General features: G+C 42.1%; 1 protein-coding gene across 12 annotated transcripts in view; it reads right to left on the bottom strand.

Annotated features, from left to right (window-relative positions):
• Positions 1-21,667, bottom strand: part of LOC134359827 (formin-binding protein 1) — a 223,553-nt gene that overhangs the window by 87,548 nt on the left and 114,338 nt on the right. For all 12 annotated transcript variants that reach the window (XM_063073538.1, XM_063073537.1, XM_063073547.1 and 9 more), the window contains exons 5-6: positions 21,273-21,335; positions 17,681-17,785 (exon numbers count right to left, since the gene is read on the bottom strand). In XM_063073538.1, the coding sequence (XP_062929608.1) occupies positions 17,681-17,785; positions 21,273-21,335 (168 nt within the window). The remainder of the gene's footprint in view (positions 1-17,680; positions 17,786-21,272; positions 21,336-21,667) is intronic.

Genomic DNA, 21,667 nt, shown 5'->3' on the forward strand with positions numbered 1-21,667 from the left:
AATGTAACTATTTCCAGCGCTAAAAAAACAAGTAAAACTCTCTCCACCAGCATGTTAGAGAGGGTGCAGCTTCAACATGTAACCATGAGAAAAAAAAATACAACAAATAACTAAGTTAAAAAGTTTAAAAGTAAGAAACCACGGAGCAACTGTAACAGGCTGCATGCACAACTGGTGCATGCGCACAATTGGGCCGAGACCCTTCATAAGAACTGGAGAAGTCATCAGTCCTGATGAGGGATCTGGGTCCGAAATGTCGACCATACTTTTTTCCATAGATGCTGCCTGGCCTGCTGCGTTCACCAGCAACTTTTATGTGTGTTGCTATCTATGGAAAAAGAGTACAGTCGACGTTTCAGGCCAAGACCCTTCAAGAGTGGAGACAAAAAGATGAGGAGTCAGAGTTAGAAGGTGTGGGGAGGAGAGAAAGAAGCACAAGATGATAGGTGAAACTGGGAGCGGGAGAGGGAAGTAAACAGCTGGGAAGTTAAAGAGATACATGGCTGGAGAAGGGGGAATCTAATAGGAGAGGACAGAAGTCCATGGAAGAGAGGAAAAAGGGGGATGAGCACTCGAGAGAGGTGATGGGCAGGCAAGGAAATAAGGTGAGAGGGGGGAAAGGGGATAGGGAATGGTGAGGGGGGAGGCATTACCGGAAGTTCAAGAAATCGATGTTCATGCCATCAGGTTGGAGGCTACCCAGATGGAATATAAAGTTTCGCTCCTCCAACCTGAGTGTGGCCTCATTGCGATAGTAGAGGAGCCATGGATTGACATGTCGTAATGGGAAGTAGAAGTTCAATGGGTGGCCGCTGGGAGATCCCGCTTTTTCTGGCGAATGGAGCATAGGTGGCTGGTGCAGTTTCTCCCAATCTGCATCAGGTCTCACCGATATACAAGGCCATAGCAGTGAGGGCCATTCCCCTTGCAACGATAAGTGCCAGGAGGAAGATCATTGGTGAGGAACGAATGAAGAAGGGAGTCACGTAGGGAGCAATCCCTGCGCAACGCAGAAAATGGGGAGGTGGAAAGATGTGCTTGGTGGTGGGATCCTGTTGGAGATGGCAGAAGTTACAGAGAATTATTTGCTGGACATGGGGGCTGGTGGGGTGGTAGGTGAGGGCAAGAGGAACCCTGTCCCTGGTGGGGTGGTGGGAGGATAGGGTAAAGGCAGATGTGTGCGAAATAGAAGAAATGCGGTTGAGGGCAGCGTTGATGGTGGAGGAAGGGAAGCCCCTTTCTTTGAAGAAGGACATCTCCTTTGTTCTAGAATGAAAAGCCTCATCCTGAGAGCAGATGCAATGGAGACAGAGGAATTGAGATAAGGAGGAGGCATTTTTACAAGTAGCAGGGTGGGAATAGGTATAGTCCAGGTAGCTGTGAGAGTCCGTGGATTTGTAACAGACATCAGTAGATAAGCTGTCTCCAGAGATAGAGGCAGAGAGATCGAGAAAGGGGAGGGAGGTGTCAGAAATGGACCAGGTTAATGTGAGGGCAAGGTGGAAGTTGGAGGCAAAGTTGATGAAGCAGCACCAATGTGGTTGTTGATCTAGTATAGGAAGAGTGGGGGAGTGGCACTGGTGTAGGCTTGGAACAGACTGTTTCACGTAGCCAGCAAAAGGCAGGCATAGCTGGAACCCATGCGAGTGCCCATGACTACATCTTTTGTTTGAAGGAAGTGGGAGGAGCCAAAGGAGAAATTATTGAGAGTGAGGACAAGTTCCGCCAGATGGAGTGTCGTGGTGGTGGTGGAGGGGAACTGGTTGGCTCTGGTGTCCAGAAAGAAACAGGAAGTTTTGAGGCCTTCTTGGTGGGGGCCAGATAAAGATCCAGCCTTTCACTTAAGGCCTCTAGTCCTGGAACTAACCTTAAATCTGTTTATACCCTTTCTAGTTTAACTTCAGCTTTCCTACAACAGGTTGACCAAAACTGTGGACAGTATTCCAAGTGCAACCTCAGCAACTACTTATACATTTGCAACATAATTTGCCAACTCCTATACTCAATGCCCTGACTGAAGTCTGGCATGCTAAATGCTGTTTTCACCCTCTGTCTACCTATGATGCTGCTTTCACAAAGTTTATACTTGTACTCCTAGGTTCCTCTCCCTAGAGTTCTAATATTCGTAGCAGCTATTCCTATGAGTTTAATTTTCCACCACACTGTGAGTGTGTCTTGTTTACCCTCTGAAATCATGCACTATTACTATGAAGCCTGACATAAAATTCTGATTTCTTCCCATTTGTCACAGTAGAGTCTCAGGGGGCTTAAACAACGATCTCAGATAACCAATCTTTTTGAATATGTCAGAACTTGCAACTTTAACTCAAATTTTCTTTCTTCATTGCTGCTGATTCAGATCCTCGATAATTCATTTTCCATTGTGTCTGATTCTTAGCATCTGCTATGTACTTAACCTCATGTTCTGCATTCTTTTCTCTCGTGTTGCCATTCAGTTCCTTTTATTTATACTTCCTCCAGAGAGGTGAATTGTGAATGCCAGCTTACATCAGCCTTTCTTGGCTGAGACAAACACCTTCTGACATTTATTCTGTCTTGTCTGGACCTCAAGACAGACACATACCCCTCCCCAACCCCATTTCCCCTACTGTTCCTTCTGTGTAAAGCACACTTAGATTTTCTAACTTTACCAAGTTCTGATGAAAGTTCACAAAATATTAACTCATTTACCCCAGATGCTGCCTGACCTGCTGAATATTTCCAACATTTTTTGTTTTTATTTCAGATTTCCAATATTTGCTTTTTGAGTTCTATTTTTGGTTCTCTTGGTAAAGTAAGTAGAGAAGTTGAATTTGTTGCGTTGGTAGTGATAGAAGCGATTGAAAAGATGACAGCATAAGATTGATTTAGGAACTGAGAGGGAACACTTTTTCATATGCTTTTTGTAATGATGCTCTATGTTTTGTATTATGAATGGCTGACTTTAGAATCTAGAGTTGAAGCAATTGCATAAATTTATGCATTTTTTCAAGCATTACTTTTGTTAAAATGTATTTTAGGAGATGCATGGGTCTGAAAGGAATAAGACACAATCTGTATGTTCCTGTAAGGATAAGAGATCAGGCTAACAGATTTAGGGAACCTTTGTATTTGAGGCCCTGGTAAATGAAAAGAAGGAGGTGCACATAGGTATAAGCAGTTGGATCAAGTAAAGCACAAGTATAAGAAATGCAAGAGAAGACTTAAGGGACAAAAGTTGCGTTCACCAGCAACTTTTATGTGTGTTGCTTGAAATTCCAGCATCTGCAGATTTCCTCGTGTTTGCGTTTTTTCCATAGATGCTGTTTGGCCTGCTGAGTTCCTCCAGCATTTATCTTTCTCAAGCAGAACAACTGTAGGAACTGTGGGTTAAAATACTTCAAACTGCGACCCTTTATTTTAAGTAAACAACTATAAAGGTCTTTCAATTCAGCTGGTTTAATCTGGCAAGCCTGTGTGTGGTATCCTGAGTTAAGGTCATCAGTGTGAAACATCAGCTCTCTCTCACTGCTTAACTACTTTGGAGTATATTCTGTTTATTTTTGAAGTAGCCTTTCTTTCTTAAGTAATATATTACAAGGTTAATCCATATTTATACCAACTATAACAATACAGTGATGAACATAAATAACACATTTGGTGAATAAATTATATTTCCCCATTTATTCCTGGCTTGGAATTGGCTTTGTAGAGCTATTTCTATCGCACTGAAGCTCACTAAGTAAACGCATCTAATAAAATCCATTGACAATATATTCTATGTCTATTTTTTCACTGAATTATAGCTATCTTATTCACTTTAAGACCAGCAGTATTAGATTCTTCATGGCTCCTGACTTTGAGTAATACATACACAATAATTTCCATTATGAAACAAAGGCACACTGAGGCCCCTAAGAAACATTAATCAGTTAAACTGTGCCATCAGCAGAAAGTAGTCCTTTGTTTCATCTTTAATACAAAACCTGCATATTACGCAGAACTACCAGGCTCCACTCTTCTCAGACAACTTAATCAGAGATCAACAATGCCTTGGTTAAAAACAGCAGTATATTCAATGAAGCTCATTTAAAGTGGATAAACAAAAATGTTATTTATGGCTTGCTTGCAAAAAAAATCTGGACTTGGGAAAGAGCTGTTCATTCTGGATTTCTTAAAAGTATAGTCTCATTAACATCCCAAAATCTGTATCAAGAAATTTATCTGTTGGTGTATCTGTATTTTTAAGTCTAAACAAAGGGCCAGATGTGAAGAGTTCTGCCCTTCATCCCTGAATTACACAAAATGTAACTCCAGGACTGCAGATGGACTTAAAGGGCTGAAATCTTTGCTAAAATCACACCCCATTGATTTCAATGTCTATAAATAAGGAGACAAAAGAGAAAGTTAGTTACTTCTGATGAAATAATTTTGATTTACTTTGGTGTAAATGATTGAAGTTAACTTATTCTATTTAATGTTGTTTTAATTGTCCAATTGAATTGCAGTAACTTTTTTTCCAAACATCTCTGAAACATCTCTCAAACCAATGACAAGTTCCGCAGCCTATTGTAACTTTGCCAGCTGTCATAGGCATTTGAAGGAAAGAGCATCCACATTTCATTATATGATGCCAGATAACATCTAGACTAAAACACTTGAACCCAGAATGTGGACAGCCTGAAAGATTAGCTGATAATTACTAATTAATCACAAATTTAATTGCTTTGGAAGAGGTAACTAAGGTGATTGACAAAGACAAGGCTGTGGACATTGTATAAATGGACTTTAAGCAACACACACAAAAAATGCTGGTGAACTCAGCAGGCCAGGCAGCATCTATAGGAAGAGGTACAGTCAACATTTCAGGCCGGGACCCTTCGTCAGGACTAACTGAAAGAAGAGGTAGTAAGAGATTTAAAAGTGGGAGGGGGAGGGGGAGGGGGAGATCCAAAATGATAGGAGAAGACAGGAGGGGAGGGGTGGATCTAAGAGCTGGAGAAGGGAGAGGATCATGGGATGGGAAACCTGGGGAGAAAGAGAAGGGGGGATGGGAGCCCAGAGGATGGACAGCAGACAAGGAGTTATAGTGAGAGGGACAGAGGGAGAAAAAAGAGAGAGAGAGAGAAAAAGGGGGGAATAAAAAATATATAAATATATATTAAATAAATAAGGTATGGGGTGTGAAGGGAAGGAGGGACATTAGCGGAAGTTAGAGAAGTCAATATTCATGCCATCAGGTTGGAGGCTACCCAGACAGAATATTAGGTGTTGTTCCTCCAACCTGAGTGTGGCTTCATCTTGACAGTACAGGAGGCCATGGATAGACATATCAGAATGAGAATGGGATGTGGAATTAAAATGTGTGGCCACTGGGAGATCTTGCTTTCTCTGGCGGACAGAGCGTAGGTGTTCAGTGAAATGGTCTCCCAGCCTGTGTCGGGTCACGCCAATATATAGTGTTACGTACCCCGTAACTGGGTTGCCAAACCAGCAGAAATGGATCACTCAGTTAGAGTCTCGATTACTAGATCTAAGAAAGTTTTATTAAAGAAACAAGCAACACAGTAATCAAAAGGATAATAAATGCAACAGTTCAGCAATGATAAACACACATGTGCACAGAATTAAGATAACAGGATCAATCAAGCTCTATCGTTGTCCAGGGGTAAACGACCAATTTCAAAGTGACACAAAGTCCAGTTCAATTTAGTTCAGTTCGCAGTAATCGTTGCCATGGCGATGGACAATGTCGGTGGAAGGAGAGAGAGAACAAGAACGAATGATCATTCAAAACGGCTTCCACACACACAGACCTGCGATATTGCTCACAAGCAGCTTTCGGGCGAGTCCTTTGTGATGTCACCTGAGGTCACCAACTGTGACCCCTCCTCCAGATGCGGTCGATCCTCTGCAGTGAACCTGGCACCCAAGCAAGGGCGGACACACACCGGGTTCCCGCTGATCGTACCTTTCCACCCTGTGCGTCTAAGGCTTGGTTCCGCAACCAGCCTTCCAAACGACTCCCGCCGAATTGCGGGGGGGGGGGGCACCACTTCCAGGGTCTCATTACCTCGTGGTGTCATGTGTGTTCTGCCTTAGCGAACCTGTTCCTTTTTATCCCCCTGCTGGGGTATTGCCTGTCCCTCACTTCAAACAGTTCAGGGTTCAAAGGGGGAGCCGCTCTAGACAGCTCTCTCTCCCGTCCCTTCATTACACATCTCCAAATCGCCTGTCCATCACTTCAAACAGTTCAGGGTTCAAAGGGGAAGCCGCTCTGGACAGCTCTCTCTCCTGTCCCTTCATTACACATCTCCAAATGCTGCTCCATTGTCTTCCTTATCTCTCTCTCTCCCGAAGACAGGTGGCAGACCAACTGCTGATCACACAGGACAGCTAACATCTATGTGTATTCTTGTCACACTTCCCCCTTTTTAAGGATTTTTACCGGGGTAAAAATTACAAACATGAGTACATTATTTGATACACACAAATATACATCTTTATCAGCTATTTGGCTAATACAGAGAATTTGAAGTTGTCAACACCTTGACAGACAGTCAGCCATCACATTTTCTGTCCCTTTTATATGTGTTATTTATAATCCCTTAGACCAGGCTCCAACTTAGCAAACTTCATAATGGCCAAAAACACTGATGAATTGCGATCAATGTAACCTCTCATTTGGTTTTGTCCCGGACCACAATAACAAGGGTCGTCCCATTCCGACTTAGTTTTCTCTCGCAAGGGCTTAGTAGGAGGGGGAGGGGTAGTGACCGCAGAGTTATTGCAAAACTTCCTACAGTACCCCACCATCTCCAAGAGCCTTCTGAGGGCCCTCTTGTCTGTCAGGGTTGGGAGGTCAGCGATAGCCTGCACTGTAGCTTGCATCGCTGCCAGCTGCCCCTGTGTCACCACAATTCCCAGGTAAGTGACCCTCGTGTGGCCGAATTCATTTTTTTCGAGGCTCACTATCAAGCTGGCTTCAGACAGCCGTAGTAAATTGCCAATACACACCTCTGTGTTCGTCAGCCCTTTAGTCACTGAATTACTCATTCTATATAGATTTGCTTACTAGGCCGACCTAGTGTAACAGCCACCACCCAACGTCCCAGTTCTTTGCATCGCCTCAGGGCAATCAAACACACAGGTGCGAGTCGTTTAATTACTTCTCCTAAAGAGTCGCTTTGTTCGGAGATTAAGGGAGAGACCTTATCAGCAGACCTGGCCAGAACAATAGCCTTCTCCCATCTGGTCAATACCATACTCATCTTTTCAAAATGGTTTTTCTCTCTTATCGGGGGGACCCTAGCTTCATTGATTTCCACGCTAACCCCAACTAGGTTTGTTAGCATATCAAAAGCCTGTGACCGTCTCAGTTCGCGTCGGTCATAATCAATAACATCCTCCCCCCTGAGCAGCCAGTAAACCTCTTTCATGATTCCACCAACTGTTTCCTCCAGCACCGCAAAATGTCCACCGGGGGGTACCTCATGGGCCAGGTTAAAAACCTCATCCCCATAACTCTTTTGCACCACCCCCCCATTCCTCGTCTGCGGGTACTGGATTTGATTTCCCTTTCTTCCTTAGCACTTCCTCCTCCGCACAATAGCCTACTAGTTCCCTTGTCAAGTCTGTGTCAGAGAGAGCTGTCTCTGCCAAAACCATCAGCCCCTCGTCTCGCTCCTGCGTCTGCACAAATTATTTCCTGGCTAATGCTACGTCTGTCCCAGCTCCCTCACTACCTCTTGTCTCACTACACTCCTTCTTTTCATTTTGTACCCTCTTCTCGTACAAGGTTGGCAGAAACATCTCAGCTAAATTTACTACCGCGGTCCCGTGATGAACCTGTGAGTCCATGGGCGGGGCCTCAATGCTGGCAGGCTGACCTGTCAATCTCACGACTGGGAACACGATTCCCCCAGCGACGTCATTACCGAGCAAAACTTCCACGCCTTTCATCGGTAATTCGGACCTCACCCCGATCGTGACTAGTCCAGAGACCAGGTTGCTTTGTAAGCGTATCTGGTGCAAAGGGACTGTCTCTGTCCCTTCCCCAATACCTTTGACCTTGACCTCCCCAGTCTGGGTCTCTGAGCTAAACTCTAATACACTCTTCAGTATTAGTGACTGACACGCTCCCGTGTCTCTCCAGATCCGCACTGGAACTGGTTTTAACCCCTCCTTCACTGACACCAATCCGGCCGAGATAAACTTCTCGCGCCCTTCCTGAACTTTGGCAGACCTGTCCTTCCCTAGTGGTTCGTGTACCAGCTCGATACAGCCAGTCAAAATCGCTGTCTTCCCTTTTCCCGTCTCCTTCTTTGGGGCAAAGCACCTGGGCGCAAAGTGTCCGACTTTCCTGCAATTATAACAGACAACCCCAGGAGACTTCCTACCAGACTGCTCCCGGTCTACCTTATCCTTCTCACTAGTCCCCGGCTTACTTTCTGACTTTTCCGGCGGACTCTCCTCGCCGTCCTGACTACCCTTCTGGTAGCCTTTAGTCGGGGCAAACTTCATTTTATGCGTCAACGCATACTCATCCGCTAACTTAGCAGTTGCGGCTAACGTGGCTGCCTCTTTCTCATCTAGGTAGGGTCTCATACCCTCAGGGACACAACCTTTAAACTGCTCAATCAGGATCAGCTGTAGCAGTCTGTCATAATCCCCCTCTACCCCCTTCGAGGCACACCAATGCTCACAATATGTCTGCATCTCACGGGCAAACTCCAAATAAGTGCAGTCCCACTGCTTCCTCGCATTCCGGAACCTCTGCCGGTATGCCTCCGGGGCCAACTCATAAATCCTGAGGATGGCCTCTTTCACCACCTCATACCTCTGGGCATCTTCCGCGGACAAAGCGGAGTAAGCTTCTTGGGCTTTCCCTTTCAGTACACTCTGAAGCAAAACAACCCACTTATCCCTCGGCCAGTCCTGACTTATAGCCACTTTTTCGAAGTGGAGAAAGTACCGATCCACGTCGGTATCGTCAAATGGGGGAACCAGCCTAACCTCCTGGGTCGCCCGGAACCCTCCACCTTGGTTCGGCACGAGCCCCTGCTCTGCCCTTAACCTTAACTTCTCCAGCTCGAATTCCCTTTCCCTCTGTTTCTCCAACTGCCTCTCTTCTCGCTCCAACTGCCTCTCTCTCTCTTTCCTTTCTAACTCTCTCTCCTTCTCTTCTCACTGCAACTGCCTCTTTCTCTCTTGCCTTTCTAACTCTCTCTCCTGCTCTTCTCGCTGTAACTTTCTGTCCCTCTCTTTCTCTTCTCGCTCCAACTGCCGTACCCGGAACTCGTGCTTGAGTCTCAGTTTTTCAAGCTGCACCTGTACCGTGTCTCCAGCAGGTTTTTCAATAGACACCACCTCCAGCTCGCCTTGGGGAAACACACCTTTTGATACATAGTGCCCTACGATAGCTCTGTGTATCTCCTCTCTCCTCATTGTCAACTTCCCCTTAGCAGGATTCAACCGTTTGGCCACAGCTACCAATTCCTATTTCCTGGCATCCTCTAATGCCTCCAAGGTCGGCGCCTTTATAAATTCCTCAGTCTCCATTTCTGCTGTTTGTCTTTTCTTTCTTTCGGGAATTTTGACCCAATCAATTTACTCCGTCCCAAATTTAGTGTTCAAAATCGCGGACGAGAACCCCACTTATGTTACATACCCCGTAAATGGGTTGCCAAACCAGCAGAAATGGATCACTCAGTTGGAGTCTGGATTACTAGATCTAAGAAAGTTTTATTAAAGAAACAAGCAACACAGTAATCAAAAGGATAATAAATGCAACAGTTCAGCAATGATAAACACACATGTGCACAGAATTAAGATAACAGGATCAATCAAGCTCTATCGTTGTCCAGGGGTAAACGACCAATTTCAAAGTGATACAAAGTCCAGTTCAATTTAGTTCAGTTCGCAGTAATCGTTGCCATGGCGATGGACAATGTCGGGGGAAGGAGAGAGAGAACAAGAACGAATGATCATTCAAAACGGCTTCCACACACACAGACCTGCGATATTGCTCACAAGCAGCTTTCGGGCGAGTCCTTTGTGATGTCACCTGAGGTCACCGACTGTGACCCCTCCTCCAGATGCGGTCGATCCTCTGCAGTGAACCTGGCACCCAAGCAAGGGCGGACACACACCGGGTTCCCGCTGATCGTACCTTTCCACCCTGTGCGTCTAAGGCTTGATTCCGCAACCAGCCTTCCAAACGACTCCCGCCGAATTGCGGGGGGGGGGGCACCGCTTCCAGGATCTCATTACCTCGTGGTGTCATGTGTGTTCTGCCTTAGCGAACCTGTCCCTTTTTATCCCCCTGCTGGGGTATCACCTGTCCATCACTTCAAACAGTTCAGGGTTCAAAGGGGGAGCCGCTCTAGACAGCTCTCTCTCCCGTCCCTTCACTACACATCTCCAAATCGCCTGTCCATCACTTCAAACAGTTCAGGGTTCAAAGGGGGAGCCGCTCTAGACAGCTCTCTCTCCCGTCCCTTCATTACACCTCTCCAAATGCTGCTCCATTGTCTTCCTTATCTCTCTCTCTCCCGAAGACAGGTGGCAGACCAACTGCTGATCACACAGGACAGCTAACATCTATGTGTAGTCTTGTCACAATAGAAGGCCGCATCGGGAGCACCGGACGTAGTATAACACCCCAGCCGACTCACAGGTGAAGTGTCGCCTCACCTGGAAGGACTGTCTGGGGTCCTGAATGGTGGTGAGGGAGGAAATGTAAGGGCACGTGTAGCACTTGTTCCGCTTATAAGGATAAGTGCCGGGAGGGAGATGGGTGCGAAGGGATGGGGGGATGAATGGACAAGGGAGTCGCGAAGGAAGCGATCCCTGAGGAAAGCGGAGGGGCGGGGGGGAGGGAAGACGTGCTTGGTGGTGGGATCCCATTGGAGGTGGCGGAAGTTAACAGAGAATTATAAGTTGGACCTGGAGGCTGGTGGGGTGGTAGGTGAGGACCAGGGAAACCCTATTCCTAGTGTGGTGGCGGGAGGATGGAGTGAGAGCAGATGTGCGTGAAATGGGGGAGATGCGTTTGAGAGCAGAGTTGATATTGGAGGAATGGAAGCCCCTTTCTTTAAAAAAGGAAGGCATCTCCTTCGTCCTGGAATGAAAAGCCTCATCCTGAGAGCAGATGCAGCGGAGACGGAGAAATTGTGAGAAGGGGATGGCATTTTTGCACGAGACAGGGTGGGAAGAGGAATAGTCCAGGTAGCTGTGAGAGTCCGTAGGCTTATAGTAGACATAAATGGACTTTAGATAGGTTTTTGACAAAGTATGTGTGGTAGGCTGGTCTAGAAGGTTTAAACACATGGGATCGAAGTGGAGGTGGCTAAATAGATCCGAAAGAGTGATAGGAGGTACAGGGTGGTGATGAAAAGATACTTATCTAACTGGAAGTTTATGACCATTGGTTGCTTGTGATATACAGTATATCAATGACTGGAGTGCATATATAGGAGATGTCTATAGTAAGCTTGCAGTTGACATGAAAGTTGGTGGTGGTGTGTATATTGAGCAAGATTATCTTAGGCTACAGCAGGAGTACAGATGGAGATGCAAAGTTGATCAGGTACAAGTGATATGATGTATTTTTGGGAAGTCAAATGGCAGTAGGACATACACAGCAATGGTAAGCTGCTAAGAGCACTAACGAACAGAGATATCTTGGTGTTTCCTGAAAGTGAGAACACAGGTTGATGTGTAGCAAGCTTGTCTTCATAAGTTGGGATGATACATAGCAAAATGTGACAAAACACAGGTTAGACCACACTTTAAGTTCTGCACGTGTTTCTGATTGCCACAATATAGTGATTGTGCTGGGAAGAAAATGCAAAGAATATATATCAGGATGTTGCCTGGATTGGAGGACTTCAGTTATGGGGAGAGACTTTCCATTAGTAGAAAGGAGGCTGAAGAGCCTCATGACAGAGATTTATAAAATTATAAGAGGTATAGACAGGAAACAGATTATATCTCTCCACTATGGAAAAGGGATCAAAACAAGAGACTTTAGATAAGATAAATGAGTTTTAAAAAGAGATTTTTAGAGAAAATTTGTTTTTTTTTAAACACAGAGAGATGATGGATTGAAAAATAAGCACCACATTTAAGAAGCATAAAGTCAGGCATTTAAATTGGCAAGGCATAAAAGGGTACACACCTAGAGCAGGCAAACATTCTACATGTAAGTGGACAAAAAGCTTGGCACAGATACAGTGAGCTGAAAGGCCCATTTCTGTGTGATACAACCTTGTGACTCTCCATGATAATTAGTTTCACTCTTCAGAATTACTTTTTAAAAAAATATTCAATGCTTTATTGTTTGATTTTTTGAAGTGTAGTTTAGTATATAATACAAATATTTATCCATTTCTTAGCTGCATTCTTCAAAACTTTGTTACCAGGACAATTCTGATTAATTAATACATAGACCTCAAGATTCAAATTTCATAAACTATGAATATGTCAGTTCAAACAACATGCACAAATCTAAAATATTGAATATAATCTGTGCAATTTTACAAAAGTCCTCTCTCAATTTAAGTTAACTTTGCATTTGAGAGTGTGGTCACATGGGGCTTGATACAAAAAGGGCATTATTCATGATATGGAATCAACAAGCAATTGACCACTTACCAAACACTATCTTCAGTGTTTTGTAATTTTGTACCACATTCCATGCATTATGATAACCTTATGATGTTCACCCAATGCCACATAAATTTGCATAGCTGCAGCTGCTTTGATTACACATCTCTATGCTGTATTTTAAAAGGCTATTTTTGTTTATATTTTTTTCATAACTAAAGCCTCTTATTTAAGGTTTAATCTTAAGAAGTTGCTTCTGTATTTTCTTTGCAGCCTTGAGAATGTAGCTATAGAAAATTACCTAAACGGCATGATTTATTCTAACTGCATTCTGGGAAATAATGTATATAAATAGCTTTTTTTTAGATGTATCACTTCTAATGAAATCTTGGATCTTCTTATCTCATATTTTCTTTCTTACTATTAACACTTGGTTTAATAAGTCAAAGTCACGTTTTAACTTCAGTTTCTTCAAGCAAGGAACATTGGAGTTCGATCTTTCTCTTATCATAATTCAAAGATGCCTACTGTTAGCTATAGACTTCTTTGTCAATTCTCATTACAAACACTTTACCTATTATCCTTCTGACATTTCCTTCACCTCAAACAAGATTATTTTAGACCATAAGATATAGGAGCAGAATTAGGCCATCTGACCCATTGAGTCTGTTCTGCTATTTCATCATGGCTGATCCAATTTTCCACTCAGCCTCACCTCCTGCCTTCTTCTCATACCCCGTCATGTCCTGACCAATCCAGAATCTATCAACCTCGCCTTAAATATACATACAGACTTGGCCTCGATAGATGCCTGTGGCAACGAATTCCACAGATTCATACTCTTGGGTATTAACATTGCTTCCCCATCTTTTCATTTTTTTGTATTATCTCCACCATTATAACTCTATAACTTGTTTTGAAGATATCAAATCTGTATTGTTTCATATAAATGCACTACTAACTTATGTACAGATAAATGTTTTATATTCTTTTATTAAGTGATGAATGTCTTCAAAGACACCTGATGAAACAAACCAACTGCTCCAAATGTAGACATATTATATTCCTCACAATACAGCTTCACATATGAAAATCAACAGGAGCATGCTGGAAGCGTGTAGAGGAGCCTCCATACTGAAGCCCTGAAAGGAACTATATGTGATATGTTGTACTTCAACAAGGATGTCATCAGAGAAATCTCCCAAACACTGCACACCACCAGTACAACTTTGAAGCAAAGACACTTTCTTCTGGCTGTCAAAGTAACAGTACCAATGAACGTCTACTGTATACACCCGAGTTGAAGGAGTTTTCAGCATTCTGTAATCACGTTGGCCATTGTTGTATTTGGGAGGTCACTGAGATTCTATTCAAGGCAAGCTAACCTCATTTCATTCTCTTTAACTAGAGATGAACAGGCCATGAGAGCATGTGGATTTGCTCGAACTGTGGGATTCTCCATCATGCAGGGTTTCAATGACAGAGCACATAATATTTTGTGAATATAGCATTTCCACTCTACCCCAGATAGAAGGAATCTATTGGAAGATACATTGCTGTAAGACTCTCCAAGCTGCTTTCATTTTCAAGCCATTGTGCTACAGGATTTGTGCTGGGGATCACATATAAAACACCTTAACTTGCTGATGGCTCAGAACAGTGAAGGCTTTGAGAATGATGCAGAGATGATTCAGAGCGATATAGGCAAATTAAGCGGCACCAGCAACAAGCGCGACCAATGATAACGTCCAGCAGAATGTTCACGAAACCCCTTCTTCTTCTAAATATACTCCTACTACTAATCTGTGTGTTTACATTTTGCAGTTTACATTTTGATAATGTGTTTTTGGGCTGACTGAGTGATCTGGTGCTGTTCCTGTCTCCAAGGGAATTCGGCCTTGTACAACATGGAGTCTGCGTCCTAATGGCAGAGTACGAACCTAATGATCAGCTCCAATTCTCAACCAACTTGCCAGTGAAAGCATCCAACAAGATTGAAATCAACGAGGACAAGAGCAGAAGCTGAGCAGGTGTTCAGCACTATCCGCCTGCCATCCATCTGAATTTGACCGGTCTCCCTCTCCCTCTCTGCTGCTGGAGGAAGGAGTCTTGGTTTTGGGTAAGGTTTGATTGACGCAGTTTGTGGATTGGACTCATTTTTAGAGGACACTACAGGTCATGTTATATGTGTTTCTGGTTTCTGGTTACTCCTTTGATAATAACTGTATTTTGAAACTTTGAATTTTTTTTTTATTGCAGTTTTGCGTGATTTTGATTGGGGCAGATTGGCTCTGCAGTCTGCAGTTAACGAACAACACAACACTAAATTGAACTGAATGGAACTAAACAGAATATTCCTAGATTGTTTCAAGGACTCCGCGGTTTGATGTTTAATCTTCCGTGTGTTACGCACTTTTTTTTGCCGTTTACGTGATTTGTTCTTCATTTTGCACCTTAGGTGTTTGATATTTTCTTTGAACGGGTTTCATGGTGTCTCCTTGTTTTGTGGCTGTCTGTGGGAAGATGAATTTCAGGGCTGTATACTGCATGCATACTTTGATAATAAATATACTTTGGTTCTTTGAATGGGCAATACAAGGTAGATGGAATATAATTTAGAAGATTGTGAGGTCATGTCTTTTAGTGTTATATTCTTAGGTGCTTGACAGAGAAAATGCAAAGATGATGTTTTCCTTGCCTGACAATCAGGGGTCATGGTCACAAAAATGTCAGCCATTCAAAGGGTGGTGAATTGTTGGAAATCTCTACCTAAGAGAGCAGTGGCAGTTTAGTCACCAAGAAAATTCAGGGTTCGCACTGAAGAATTTTTAGATAATAAGGAATCAAGAGATATGGGATTAGTGCAGGAAATGACATTAAAGAGACACTAAGTAGAATGGCTGAGATGCATAAGATGCCAAACAGCCAACTCCTGCTTCTTATGTTCTTTACTCCTCCGTGATTCTTCACCTTGAATGTCAACCTCCTGACAGGTTTCTGAGTACATCAAGCACTGCATCCTGCATAATATACAGTACTGGAACGCTTGATGGAAGAGAACTTTGAAGCCTGTTCCACACAATACACATACTGGCCACTTTATTAGGTACCTTCTGTACCTAATAAAGTGGCCACTGAGTATACATCCGTGGAATTCTGCTGCTGTAGCCCCATCCACTTTGAGGTTCAATGTGTTGTACATACAGGGATACTCTTCTGTAAACCACTACTGTAACACATGGTCATTTGAGTTACTGTCACCTTCCTGCCAGTTTGAATCAGTTTGGCCATTCTCCTGACTTCTCTCATTAACAAAGTGCTTTCACCCACAGAACTGCCACTCACTGGATGTTTTTTGTTTATCGCACCTTTCTCTATAAACTCTAGAGACTGTTGTGCATGAAAATCCTTGGAGATCAACAGTGTCTGAGATACTGAAACCACTCCGTCTGGTACCAACAGTCATTCCATGGTCAAAGTCACTTAGATCACTCCCCATTCTGATGTTTGGCCTGAACAACAACTGAACCTCTTGACCATGACTGCATGCTTTTATGCATTGAGTTGCTACCACATGATTGGCTGATGAAATATTTGCACACACAAGGCTGCTCAGTGCACTGTGGCATTTTCTATTACCTGCAAGCCAGCCAGTAACCGTTTCAGCCTCAAAGCATCAACCTGCTACAAGGTCTTTGGGGACTCATTCTAGCAAAGACTTCTGTGGCTGTCTTGTGTGTGCGATAGCCACAATACCATCACACCTTTAAGAAATGCAAGCTAGCTTTAATTCCAGCCAAATATTCATAATACTGACTCCTGCTGAGGTGTCCAACCATGAACAGAAGGGTTAGGGCTGAACGGATACAGAAACTAATTAAATGAGCAGGCTGCATGAAGTTGGCAGCATTACAATCAACAGATGTCCATAATCAGGAGTATGTGATTCAGGCACCATCTTCAAGCAACGTCCACAAACATTTCCAGGCTTATTTTTGCTTTATAAATTTAGGCAAGTGAACAATTACCCAGCTACGTGAAAAGAACCTTCTAAGCTGCAGAAATGGCGACATAACCTCAATTACACATTACAAGTTTAGATTATGCTATTCATCCTAATTTATTCATAATGATTATCAAATATATGCACTTAATGATATACATTTCATTTGCCATAAGTGTAAATACACCCATTTTGGATGGTGAGGATACGCTAACAGTTAACAATTGGAAAAGGGATTTAGAGTTGAGTTGCAAGTCTATTTCTTGCCAGTTGCTAACATGGAGATTAGTCATTGAGCTACTTCTATTCTTGAACCTTAACATGCCTAGATTACAAATCCAAGCCGAAGTCACCCTGAAATCCAAGTTTGATTATGGTTGTGTAATCATTCTTAGAACTTTCTTACTCCTCCATCAATTATTTGAATTCATATGCTGTATCAGTCAATTTCAGTTACTAATCTTTCATTCAGTCCAGCTATAAATGGAAATTAGATTTCAATTATGCAATAATGTTATTACTTTTATGGATAATCTATTGTTAATGTTACATATTAATTGAGTAGAAGCATTTTTTAAGCTTTACTCACAAAAATATTGTTCATCTTCAAGGTTAGTATCACTAATAGGCTTTAAGAAGATTGAGGTGAACTAACTGCTGATAAATCAGATATTTGCTGAATCATTTCCAATACTGGAGCCATGTACAGGCTGAACATGTAATCATGAGATTTCTTTCCCAGAAATTCACGACTGAATTGGAGTGGTTTTTTTTTTAAGACAGCACAGAACTTCATGGTCTCTTATACTGCCCTTAGTTCTTTATACAAGATTTTTATTCAATTAATCACTTAATTTAAATTCCTCAGCTCTCAATGTGAATCATTAGTTTAACCCTCCTGGATTATTCATGAGTAACTTCACAACAATGATATCCTATCCTAATTTCTGACTGTCAAATGGTTAAAAAGCATTTCCTTCAAAAGTACTTGTGCTTTCAGAAGCATAACAATCATTTAAAACTATAAAGAAAATAATTGGTCATATGTCACCAATCTCCAACTTAGGTATATAGCTACTTCCGACATACCTTTTCCACATCAGCCTTCGTTACGTTCAGATCAGCATCCATCTTCTCAAAATGTTGCTGAGCTCGCTCTGCTTCTTTGCAATCTCTCTCAAACCTTCGCTTGCTCTGTTGTTGAATGGAAATGTGAATTAAAGACAGAACAAGTAGCGCACTGTCAGTTGTATCAGCTGGTATTAAACAACATTGACAAACTAAAAATCAAGACATTATTCTATTTGCATACAACACAGTCTTGGGAAGTGCATGGTCATGCACTTTGGTAGAAGGAATAAAAGCACAGACTATTTTCCGAACAGGGAGAAAATTCAAAAATGCAGATGCAAAGGGACTTGGGAGTTCTCGTGCAGGATTACCATAAATGTTATCTTGCAAGTTGAGTCAGTGGTGAAGAAGGCAATCATTTCAAGAGGACTAGAATATATCAATGAGGATATAATATTGAGCCTTTATAAGGCAATGGTGAGTCCTTACTTGGGTATTGAGAACAGTTTTGGGCCTCTAATCTAAGAAAGGATGTGCTGACATTAGAGAAGGTTCAAAGGAGGTTCACGAAAATGATTCCCGGAATGAAAGGCTTGGCTGAGATGGCCTGTTTCCGTGCTGTAATTGTTATATGGGTATATGTTATATATAAGGAGCATTTGACGGCTCTGGGCCTGTACTCGCTGGAACTTAGAAGAATGAGGGGGGATTCTCATTGAAAACTATGGTATATTGAACATGGAGAAGATGTTTCCTGTAGTGAGAAAGTCTAGGACCAGAGGGCACGACCTCAGAATAGAGGGGCATCCATTTAGAAGGGAGATGAGGAAGAATTTCTTCAGCCAGACGGTGGTGAATCTGTGGAATTCGTTGGCACCGGTGGCTGTGAAGGCCAGGTCATTGGGTGTTTTTAAGGCCGAGTTTGATAGGTTCTTGATTTGTCAGGGCGTGAAAGGAAATGGGGGAAAGCAGGAGACTGGGGTTGAGAGGGAAATGGATCAGCCACGATCAAATGGCGGAGCAGACTCAATGGGCCAAAATGCCTCACTCTACTCCTATGTTATAATGTATTATAATGTTTTTGCCTATGTTATGACATAACAGCTTGCTTAGGAAAAGGCAACAATTTGTTTACATGTTATCTAATACTCAAACAGAAGCATGTCTTTAGCCACTTCCATCATCACCCACTCACCAATCAGTAGAAGCTCAATACGAAGATAAACAGATCTGACATTTCGGATCTTAGACCCTTCATCAGAACTGTGAAGGAGAGAAAAGAAGCTCAAAAGTCGCAAGGAGATTGGTGGTGTTGGTGAGGTTAGTGGGGTGGGGGGTCTTTGATAGGTAGAATGTACCAAATTGAATGTTTTTTCCAATGATCAGGTTAATAGCAGTGTCATAATTGTAATGGAACTACCCTGCTTGAGGTACAAGTCTTCTGTTCCACAGCCATGGACGTCCACTAGTTTATCGGCTTTGCTATTTTGTGAGCCTTCACCTGATTGTTATCATACAGAGTGCATGACTCAAACTGGCTTCTGTGAAGTTGGTGACCTCAGATGATTCATTGATTTGAAGATAGTTATGAATGCTTCAGCCTTGCCTTCAGCAATTGTTGGGAAGTTGGGGATTTCATGGAGTCTTCCCCTTCTCTTAGCTATTTAAATTACCAGCTATCATTCACAATAGATTTGGTAGGGCTACAAAATTTTGATCTGATTTGTTGATAGTACGATTGATTAGTTCTGCCTACTGTATGCAGTTTAGAAAGCATTATAACCTTCTCAACTTCTCTAAATTGGCATATTATCATTTCAGATATGCTAGCTGCAGCTCCTATCATGCTTTACTACCCTCGTCAACAAGATCCTCTGACTAGGTGATACTGGAAGAGTGAAGGATATGTGGATGTCTAATCTTCTACTGCTGTTGATAGTATATAATGTCTCATGGGTACCTAGATCTGCTAGATCTGTTGTACTTCTTTTATGTATTTGAAGCGTTAAACTTAATGGACAATGTCATCATGGTGATGGTAGAACTTTGTCTCCCCAAGATCACTTCTACCAATACATCTACAACAGGCTGGCTTTTAGAATTGGGCAGTAATGATGAACACTGAAGTTACTCACCCAGAGGGCATTCTCTGCCTTTGCTACTTCCAGTGTTTTATCAAAACCTTTTGAACATGGATGAGCAATGACTGATCAGTTGAGGGAGGACACTGTGTAATAACCAATGAGTTTCCTTCTCTGAGTTTGATTTGTGCAATGATTCTGCACAAGTTGATGTAGAGGACTCCAATAGCTACTTCCTCCTGCCTTTACACCACTGTGCCAACAGCCATTAATGCCAGCGGGACAGGATGTAATCAAGCTTTAGTTTGAGGAAATCTGATCAACTTCACTGATCTTTAATTTAAGTAGGAAACAAAGGAGACCAAAGAAAGGTCAGCATTTCATGCAGGCTGCATAGATATTAGCAAGATTTCCTTGTGACTGAATAACTATTTCCTGTGGGGTTAGGTTCAGTACCAGGATCTTTACAACTTTTGTAACAACGATGATTTAGACTATAATACAGGTATCATTAATACATCTGCAGAAACAAGTTGGCAGTTGATGGTGAAGAAAATAACTGTAAACTATAAAAGATCAAAGAAAGGTTTGGTGGAAAAACATGATAAATAACATTTAATAAAGAGATTTGAAAGATGATGCATTTACATTAGTTAACATTTAGGGTGCTGGTATAAGATGGTGAAACAATGTGTCAATACAATGGATACATCATGACCAGTACATTTTGGCCCATTTATTAGAGAAATAGTTAAAAAGGTACAAAAAAAACTGAGTAACAAATTATGTCTTTAAATGAAATACAGAACAAACTAGAACATGACCAATACTACTACAGTACAATAAAACTGTGTATTAGCTGCTTATAGTGTTTGATGGAGGAATTCAGAGTATGCTGTCATCTTGTTTTGATGAACAAAATCTGAGCAGACACCTAGTGCAGATAATGAACTGCCCTCATTCAAAGCTTTTGGTGATTGCATCCTCCAAATCTTCATTTTCATTGTAACATTCAAGATGATTGCAGATACCTTCAAATGCTCTGTGATTCTTAACTTGTTGAAATAGTGAAATCACTTCATTTTCACTCCTGGCTGTTTCTGGTAACTCCAAGCTTAAATGTTTGAAACCTCAGTAAGCAAAGCAGTTCTGAATTGGCTTAATGATTACTTCTCACCAACTGTAAGTGGCAAAAATCACTGATTTTTGAAACAAAGACACACAACTGACGCTATTTAAAAACTGTTCACTCCAAGCATGGTGCAGGGTCTAACGGACACAAAAATTGTACGTGACTATCATTAGTTAGAAACTGGCAACAGTTTTCTGTCCCAATTAAATGGCGTATTGGCCCAAATAAACAACGGGAATCCCAGCTAATTTTTCCATTAGTTTTAGTTTTTCAAGAGTTGTCCCAGAAAAGCAGTTGCCCCAATTAACTGGAATTCACTATAGTTGCAATTTAGAGGGAACCATGATTCAGTAATCAGAAATTGCCTAAATTAAATATGAAATGGGAACAAACTTACTGCTTCAAGTTGCTTCCAACAGCTTTCAATGTGCTGCTGTGCCCTTCGTCCTTCTTGGAAATGCTGGAAGAAAAACACGCGTATTATATTTCTATACTGTTTTGATTCCTGGCACAATGGCTCAAGACTTTTGGGTAAGAGCTCTTTTTCAGCTGCTTCTGTAATACTAAATTAAACTTCTTTTGAGAAATCATTAAATTTGAGAAACTATTTCAAAGATGCTTAATGCCATTGAGATCTCAAAATTCTCAGTTCAATCTAATCAATTACATTGTTCATGTTTGATGAAAATTCAAGACTGCTTTCTTAACCATCTTTGCCTAGCACATGAAAAATACCAGTAAACTACAAATGATCATAAAATCAATTTAAAAATACACTTTATTTCAGAAGAA

The sequence above is a fragment of the Mobula hypostoma genome, chromosome 21, assembly GCF_963921235.1.
Source record: "Mobula hypostoma chromosome 21, sMobHyp1.1, whole genome shotgun sequence".
Taxonomy (NCBI): domain Eukaryota; kingdom Metazoa; phylum Chordata; class Chondrichthyes; order Myliobatiformes; family Myliobatidae; genus Mobula; species Mobula hypostoma.